We start from the raw sequence: 9,822 nt of genomic DNA, 5'->3' as shown, positions 1-9,822 counted from the left end.
TCCGTCTATGCCTTCTTCCCTTTCCTTCCTTGAGTAAAGTGGCTTATGGCTTAATAAGCTTTCTGCTCTGCAGAGAATTTAGAAACTAAACTAGCCTGCAAAATTAACCATCTATAGTATATGCATCCATTTAAATCGCATGGCAGTCACATCAAAGATCTAAAAGTGCACTCACCTGGTAGTATATCAGCTCTGCAATAAGAAAAAGAATGATTCTGCAGCTGATTCAGTGTGGTTATTAGCACAAGAGCACCTCTGAAAACCACACTTGTCGATGCATGCCCAAGGTCCAAGCCAAACAAACCAAGTGCAGAATAAAAATACACCATGCAAAGAAAAGCCAAGTATAAACAAGCCCCTGAGACATCTCCACCTTCTGAGCTCATTTGAGATGTCCTGAGGTGAAGTGGAAAATTCCCCAGCAATCTGACCAAATAAAATTTGAAAATGATTTTTGTTTTTTTAGAAATTATGGAAGTTGTGTCATTCAAGTGAAAAATGAGAATAATTTGTAATCAACACTCAGTGCACATGACATGAGCAAACTCTTCCGACACCAACAACGTTGGAACCGTAAACAGTTGTTTTCTTTTTTGGTTCAACATAAGCTGCCATCTCAATCACGTCTTTTTCAGGGAAGCCCTTCCTTGTTCCAGCAATGCCAATGCTGGAAGGCAATGCCAACCACGTTCAGGACATACTGCACCGGCGTGATTCCTGCCTGTAAGAGTCCAGCTGCTAAACTGTCTGGCCTGGAGTCCACAGCTGCCACTAACTGACTACATTTGTAAATTTATTCAATTAATAACACATCAACAGCAGCAATCTACAGCTATTAGTCTCCTCAGTTTCCAAACACTTACAGAGTGTTGTTTAAAGAAGGGGCAAAAATATACGTTAGCATTAGGTTTTTCTTCACATCTGACACAGTATCCCAACCTATTTGTAAAATGGATTGTTAATATTGCATTTTCTCCTCCAATATGAGTATTTTTTTAGGCAACCTTGTTTGATAGGAGCTCATGAAAGCTACATCTAGCAACAAACTTAACCAACAGTTAAATACAATAGAAACTTGTGAAATAAGTGCATATGCATATTTTAATATGTTTACACTTGTCTATAAATTCTTTGATACTTTTCCTTTTAATATGGACGCGATACTTTCACTTCAAGTTTTTCTTAGAAAGGGATATGAATACTTCTTACAACACTTACACAATAGGGCAAAATGAGAGAGGAACTCTATTTATATATGAGGCAGTTCACTCAAGTAAAGTCCCTTGAAATTCTTAGGAAGTCCAGTTAATTTAAAAATAAATTCTTACAACTGTCTTGATTGAAGGACGAAACTTACATGAGAAGTCAAGATCCATCAATTGAATCTCAGTGTCCTGAAGAAGAGAAGAAATCCCTGCATGTTAGCTTATGGCCTTGTATTACAGCTCACGTCATGCCTTAATGGCTGAATGAGGAGTCATTTGTTGAGAGATTTGCATAAAAGGAATATATGCTTTAAGCAGTCCTGATCCCTGCAGCTGCTCAAATTAGAGTTCCCCCTTAAAACACAAGGTTTCCAAAAGCTTTGTTCTGCCTGCAGTATATAGAAAGTTTTAAGTGATCTAATAACGTTGCATATTTGCACATCTGTAAAAGTTTCTCCATACAACGCATGTGACAAATAATGCTTGTTAGCTCAGGCTTTGAACTTTGTATAGCTCCCCCCCAACCTCCAGTGCCAACTGTTTCCAGCTGCAAGTAACTGCTTTGTAAAGGCTAAATTAAACCAAAGTATGTGTCAAACTTTCACATATCTACACAGAAGAAAAGATGTTATAATTGGTTATAAATGTAACCAGAAGAGATTTTTTTTATTCCCCTTCATTGAATAACGGTCTAAGTGCCTCGTGTTGTTAGAAAGGCCCGACTTTTATCTATGATATTATGAACCTGGTAAAAAAAAAACCTTGTCTTTTGTAGACAATGATAGTAATTTCTTAGATTTTTATGTGCCGCTGCAGGAGGGTTTTGCCTTCCGAATCAGAACCCTTAAAAATCCCCACAGACTAACAATTGAGGGAAACGATGGTTTTTATTAGATACAACAACAACGGATAAAAACCAGAGAGGGATCCAACATGGGTAACATTTTCATATCCCCACCACAGTTAATGCCTCCAACAATAAAACCACAACACCACTTTAAGCACTATTAGGCCAAAATAATGCACTCTTTAAACCACATCACTCTCCCCTAGAGGCACCACAAGCACATGCAAAATAGGGGAATTCATGAAACTGTCATCCCAGTCAATTCAAGATGTCCCACAAAATCCCCCCTCCCCAGGCAATAAAATCAGCAGGCCGACAAAAAACGTGGGAAAAAACAGAAAAACAATAGTAGCTGCCAACACTTTGTTAACAATGGATTGCAAAGCATTGCTGACACACACACACAAAGGGGGAAAAAGACAGAAAACATGAGAAGGTACAGCAACGAAATATTTGGCTGAACAAAAATAATTTGTTTATTATTATTTTTTTTTAAAAGGGTCACTATTTGATCCTTTTTGCGAAACAAGAATCGTATGAATACATTCTGGAATAAAACAGACAGCTGACAACAAATGGCAGGGAATCCAAAGAGTTACGTTTGGTGAGATAATCACTAAAGACTGCAGTAGTTCCTTTGTTCAGCACATGAAAACAGACAGTCTGAGCAGCACTGCAGACTTTTATTCTAATTTATTTGCCACTTATGGTCCTCACATGCTTTGCTCCTTTGGATTAATTTAGTAAGTGGGCAACCTCAAAGACACTGCGTCTGTTTCTCTTAAAGGGGCTCTGGTGAGCCAACAACCTCAAGAATCTAATTTGCGACACATCATCACTGGAAACTGGTATTCATTACACAGTTGACTATAAAGACAAAGTTGTGACCTCACTGTTCTGACTTACATTAAACAAAAATAGGCCATAAACTAATAACAAGACAAGCAGGGGATGTTTGTCTAACTGTCTGCTGTATCTTTAACTGCGAAAAAGAGCAAAAAAAAAGACATGTAATGATTTGGTGGGATATTTAGAAACTTAAGTGGGTCCAACCCAATTTGGTTTTTAAAAAACACAAAATCCTTGTGATTTCATTTCCTATAGGTACTTTGTTTACCAAAAAGACCCCACGCTGCAAGATAAACACAAACATAAAAACATATGGAGATAGGGCCTTCTCTTCAACTGCCCCTGCCCTATGGAACAATCTGCCACTTCACATCCGTTCTGCCCCCTCTCTACTACAGTTAAAAAAGAATCTAAAAACACATCTCTTCTCCATGTCCTACTCTTCTTAAACCCACCCCTCCGACCCTACCCTTCCCCCCTTCTTTTCTCTTGTAAAGTGACCTTGGGTACCCTGAAAGGCGCTATATAAGTCCAAGTTATTATTATTATTATTTTTATTATTATAAGAGCCGCACTGAGGCGCCAAAGGCTTTCCGTATACCGTATAAAAGTCACCAGAAACTTATTCCAAGTTTTAAAATCATCAAAAAACCTGCAACATTTAGAAAAAGAAAAAAAAAAAAAACTCGGCTGGATTACGCAAAAAAAAAAATTGCTGGATTATGCTATGATCTACAGGCATAGAATCGTAGAATTTTTAAAAATTAAAAAAGTGAGAAGCAGAATTTATTAAACAAGCTTCAGAACTGACAAGTACAAAACTTTTTAGTCCCAATAGATAAGCAGCACTCAGGGAAACAGCTGGTGAGTAAAGAATAATATGTGTAGCACAACATTCGGACACACAGCATCACAAATGTAAACGGGAGTCACTAATTGTTTATTGCTCCTCTCTGTCTTTATAGACAAGCACTAATTTGTGTCTCATGTTTGTTCACTGAATTTCAAATGTCATACTCAGAGCTAAGTTGATCTTTGTATCCAAACTGAGTTTTAAAAGTAAATCCTATGAAACTGTCACTTCCAGCTCTAATCAAGAAGGAATGACTTTTTGTGATGGAAGGCACCGGGCAGGAAATTCAGCGTTGTCGCCACCGTGCAGTTGGTTTCCAGCACTGCATCCCCTTTTTTGATGATTTAAACATTCTCCTGTTCTTTCAGCTTCTGTTCACGTGCTCCTGCGAAACACACAACCTCACACACACCCGCTGCTGCTTACAATCAGCATCCTCAGAGGAGAGCAGATGGACTCAGGAGCTCGCTGGAACCTCACCGCTGAAAAATGCATCTCATTCTTCTGGGTGGACCGAGCGTGTTCCTTTTGCTTGTTAATAACAGTGGTTAAACAGCTTGGGATATGTGATTGGACTGAACTGAAATCTACTTGACAGTACTGTTCAACAGAAAAACCATCCTTTGTCAAGTATTGGGATCGGGTGAGCCTGCAGTTTAAAGGTGGGGCTAGATCACAGAGTCCACTTGGGTCTCTGGCCTGTTTTACAAACTGTATGTTATTAGCTAAGCTCAGTCTAAAGACCTGGTATTAAGGGATTGTAAATCAAATCGTGGACATAGATCTAAGGTATCCAGTTTCATCAGGATTGACAAAACCTTGCTAAAACAACCAGCTTTCACACAGCAACAAGACTGTGCAGTTTTTGAAATCCAGAAGAAACATCATGTCAAGCTCCTCTGACACGCTGCAGTTCAGTCTGCCCACCCACGGGGACTCCATCCTTTGCAAAATGAACGTTCTGAGAGAAGAGAATCACTTCTGTGATATCACACTCATCATTGGGAGTCCAAATGTCTCCGCTGCCCAGTCTGTCCGTTTCCACGGCCACAAAGTGGTGCTTGCAGCATCCTCAGACTTCCTACGCGATCAATTCCTGCTCCATGAAGGCCAGGCAGAACTGAGTGTGGGTGTAGTTTCCAGCACGAGAGTTGCCAAGACCCTGCTGCTGTCCTGCTACACCGGACTCCTAGAGGTGCGACACAGACTGCTTCTCTGATCACCAAGCAGATATACCCCCCCCCCCCAAAAAAAAACTCGATTTGATTCTGACTTAGAACAGGAATTTGTTATAATGTGCAATTATGAAAAAAATCACTGCAAAGACTGTCAAGAGTTAAAGTTCTGAAACCAACGTGCATGAAACATACTAAGATACTGTGTATGATGACATGAAGGTTATAAATGACGAAACCATTTTTACTCTGTGGTTTTTGTTCTTCTCTTCCATCAGTTTCTAATATGAGAAAGTGAAACTCTGGCTTGACTTTTACATGTTTTGTTCTTTATTATAATTAATATCGTTTGTCGATAATGTTATTGTTTTATTTGTCCATAACCACTACACAGGTTCCTCTGAGAGAGCTGGTGAGCTACCTGGTCGCAGCCAGTGCCCTCCGAATGAGCCAGGTGGTTGAAAAATGTACCCAAGCCTTCTCCCAGTACCTCAGCTCCATCCCGACTTGCTTAAAACTGGAGGAACTCTCCAAGGAGAAGGGAAACCAGCAGCTACACAGTAGTGGGCCAAGTTCCAGCTCAAATCTGAAGGAAAAGGATGCAGCCCAGCCAAGCACCAGCATCCAGGGAGCAAATTCCAAGGAAAGGGGAGCGGTCGTCAATCAGTCCAAGCTGAGAGTCAGCCAAGAAACTGAGGTGGATGGTCAAGTAATGAGAGAGATCATAGAACATGTGGTGAAAACTAAACTGGAGTTATCTGAGGATAGAACACTCAGTCCAGCCACATTGGAATCAGAGAAGAATGGGGACGTTGAGTCTTTTCAAATGAACGAGCCATTATTTCATGTTCACAACACTGCAGCTTGTCTCAAGTGTGAGATACCCCCTCCTGCAGTTTTCCAAGACCCTAATACATCCCCAGCCTCCGACATAAGAAGTTCTGCAGTTTTTAAAGAATTGGTGGATAGCTTCCAGAAACAAAACAGACAAATAGAAGAGCCTTCAGCAGAAGGAAACATGTATGCACTGGCTGCTCAACTACAGCAGGACAGAGAACAGATACAGCCCAAACGATTTGGCCTTTCAGAAGCACATCTGCTAAAGAGTCAGTTGACTCCAGAGGATTCAGACAGCATGTTGGTTCAGAGGCCATACCTGTGCAGGAGGTGTGACAGAATCTTCCAGCACCTGGAAAACTACATCGGCCACCTGAAGGAACACAGACAGTATCTCTGTTTGGTCTGTGGGGAGGGCTTCTCTCAGAAGAGCAAGCTGACTCGTCACATACACATCCACACTGGAACCAAGCTTTTCCGATGCCCGCTGTGCCACAAGAAGTTCACCCAGAGGACCCTGCTGCAAGAGCACCTCCACCTGCACACAGGGGACGGGCTGTATACATGTGCTCTGCACCTTGCTCACAAGCCAGGCTTCAGGCACCAACTCAGCGAGGGTAAACCTGGCCTGCAGGAGGAGCTCGAGGGAGGTGGAGACACAGGTTTAGCATAAATTTGAATGAATGTTGTTGGCTTTTCAGTTTGTCTGATCCACTTTTTGAAAACTAAATTCATTTGTACAGTTACATTGCACAATACACACAAACCTTTCAACACACATATGCACATACAGACACTGAAAGTAGAGTACTGAATAACATTGAATAAATCAAAAAGGAGGGGGGAAGTAAAGAGAAAAAAAAGGAGGATGGGGATCGCACATGATCATGAATATTATGAGCCTGAATAAACAATTTGAAATGTGCTTTAATTTTCCATTTTCAACATCCCCTCTTCTTGTTTTCATCTACAGTATTATTTTCAATTGCCATTTATTGTATAAAGGGAACATTCAATATAGTTAAATATTTGGAAAGTGAGCATTTAAAAATCTATCCACTACAGAAGACGTGGTGGATCAACAGGCTTTGCAGCCAAAATAACTTTTATATCTTTTTGCTCATACATATTTACAAATGCAGGTCTACCTGTTTTCAAAGATATGGTTAAAAAAGGAATGGGGGCATCATTCTTCTTCATCGAAATGATTATTTCAACTCGTCAGAAAATTGCTAAAATCTTATAGGAGATCCTGCCTTTTGTCTTCTTTCTTTAATCTGTTGTTAGTGTGGTTCTTCTGCAACTACGGTTAGCCCTCTTTGGCTCAGTGCTTTAAGAAGAACTTGTTACTCACAAAAGAATGCAATTTCAAATTTTCTTCAAATGAATTGCCCATGTTTTAGAATATGCGTGCAAAAAGCTAAATGATCTACAACTTGCACAGTAACCATATACTCCAGGCTTGCTTATCGTTACTAGATGCTTCTAAGAGAAACAGTCATACTCATTTGAACCATCTCTTGTTAATTAAGCATTTCAATTATGTAAAGTTATTAAACATACAGATATGTTTCACTCTATTATGTGACATTAAAAATCTTGGAACATCACATGGCTTGCCAAGCAAAATTATTCTCATTGATGTAAAACACCAATGTGAATCCCTTTTCTGTGTACTGCAGTATTTTATGGTACTTTTTTTTTTTCCAGTAGACTAACCTTTCGCACAAACTGAGTCTAAAAAGGTCAAAGTGAAGCACACGCTGTCAGCTTTTGTGGCATGAATGAACCTGCTTTTTAAAGACATTCAAAAGAGTTGTGACTCTCAGTTGTTATTACTGCAGTTACAGCTCAAAGAAGAAATGAGTGAAAGTGTTTAAACAGATACATGACAGTTTTTTTCTTCCTTTTCAAATAAAAAGGAAAGCGAAATTAACATTCACCAACTTGGAGAAGGTAAAATCAAGGACATGAATCCTTGTCATACTCATCATTGGGAGTCCAAATGTCTCCGCTGCCCAGTCTGTCCGTTTCCACGGCCACAAAGTGGTGCTTGCAGCATCCTCAGACTTCCTACGCGATCAATTCCTGCTCCATGAAGGCCAGGCAGAACTGAGTGTGGGTGTAGTTTCCAGCACGAGAGTTGCCAAGACCCTGCTGCTGTCCTGCTACACCGGACTCCTAGAGGTGCGACACAGACTGCTTCTCTGATCACCAAGCAGATATACCCCCCCCCCCCCACCCCAAAAAAAACCCCCTCATTTTGATTCTGTCTTAATTTGTCATAATGTGCAATTATGAAAAAATCACTGTCAGGAGTTAAAGTTCTGAATCCAACGTGCATGAAACATACTAAAATACTGTGTATGATGACATGAAGGTTATAAATGACTAAAACATTTTACTCTGTGGTTTTTGTTCTTCTCTTCCATCAGTTTCTAATATGAGTTTATTGTAAAATCCCTTCATTCTGTTTAGTGGGTCCTCAGACTGGCTTTGCTTTACCTTTTGACCCTCTCTGAAACTGTGCGCAGCTCATTGAGCGTGAAGTGAGTGGCTTCTCCCGCACAGCGGAGAGTATTTCCATGCTCCATCCTTTACCATGTCTCCTCTTATTACTCAGTTATTCTTTTTGGCCCAGAAATGTCATTGCTGCTCATCTCACTGAATGAAATACTGTCTGGTGGGCATCTGAAACATCACAGGCTCTGTGTGCAAACACAAAGAAGGCTTGATAGGATGGGGATTCAGTACAGCAGCTCGCGTTAATGTGTGTTCGTGTGTGAGACCGAGGATGATTAAATCATGTGATTGTTCCAGTGATGTCGGATCCTTTTTTGAAATTCCCTGCAACAGCATCCGGGATCTCCCTGAAGTGGGTCAAATGTCCGCATGCACATGTGAAATGCACACAAGAGTGCATACATAAATACACATGCACAAAAATAGTAAAGTGGCTCAGACACTTTCATTATGAATGAGAGACTAGGATGTATACGCTATGAGGAGGATGAAGACAACAGGAAAGATGTTGCACGTGATGTTAAGAGATAAAGATGAGTGGAACGTGTTGCATTTTGTTTGCATAACACAAAGTATAGATATGATTCAGCTCAATGACTGACATTGGTATTTAAAGTCAATTTTTGTTGTTCTGCAAACTCAAACGCATTCCAAGATTAATGTGACTTAAAGGAGCCATTTAGGGGGATAAAAACCTAATGAAACCTAAACGTTCAACAGCTTCAAATGAGTTTGAATAAACAACAGCTCAAAACCGTCAAATCTTTTTTTTTTGTCAAAATGTTCTACTCATCCTGATTTCCATTTACTCCAGTCTATTCTCTGGTGCAAGTACAGCACGGTGTGTTTTGGTCTGTCAAAAATGGTCTCAGAGTCACCCCTGGTGGTCACCAGTGATCTAACGATTTTATTTCCAGGAGTTCACTGCAAGCTTACTTTGCAGACTAGTGTCTTTGGAAGTTAAAAGAAAAGTGTCAAATCCAAAATGTGAAAATAAACTAACGCTGAAGCAACAGCTTTTAATTTTCCTCCAGCTGATTTATTTTCATTGATTTTAATTTGTGCTGATAAGGTGGTGATAAGCCACCTGGAAGGCCTGAAGCCGTGGTGTCTCTGTGGAGTTTGCATGTTCAGATACAATTCAAATCCTGGAAATATGTCGTCATTTACTGACAGAACAGCTGCAATTTTTGCAGATTGCAAATTTACAAAAATACAATGAAGATTCATTGTGATTTGAAATACAGTAAGAAACTAAAAAAAGACTAAAAAAAAAACAGTACCTTGCAGGTGCAGCTGGTGTCGGTTAATTACACCTGCTACAGAGTAGCTTTATATTGATTTAAATAGCATCTTCTTAACAAGCAGATTTTGGGGTGTGAAATGATGAAAGATCTTATGTGTTGCTGACCATAAACACTCTCATGCAGCCCTGGTGTCCCTCCATCTGGCCACACATCATGCAACAAAGCACATGAAGACTGCTAAAGAGAGGTTATTACATCTTTACAGCTCAGATTAGCTGTCCAGTAT

General features: G+C 40.1%; 1 protein-coding gene across 1 annotated transcript; it reads left to right on the top strand.

Annotated features, from left to right (window-relative positions):
* The first annotated feature begins 4,640 nt into the window (after positions 1-4,640).
* Positions 4,641-6,439, top strand: LOC142373330 (zinc finger and BTB domain-containing protein 6-like). The gene is made up of 2 exons (XM_075456532.1): positions 4,641-4,949; positions 5,324-6,439. Exons 1-2 carry the CDS (start codon positions 4,641-4,643, stop codon positions 6,437-6,439), a joined length of 1,425 nt encoding a protein of 474 aa, XP_075312647.1.
* The last annotated feature ends 3,383 nt before the right edge of the window (positions 6,440-9,822 follow it).

The sequence above is a fragment of the Odontesthes bonariensis genome, chromosome 22 (assembly GCF_027942865.1).
Source record: "Odontesthes bonariensis isolate fOdoBon6 chromosome 22, fOdoBon6.hap1, whole genome shotgun sequence".
Lineage (NCBI taxonomy): Eukaryota > Metazoa > Chordata > Actinopteri > Atheriniformes > Atherinopsidae > Odontesthes > Odontesthes bonariensis.
Note: the sequence above shows the minus strand (reverse complement) of the source record. Positions and strands in the feature narration are given on the sequence as shown.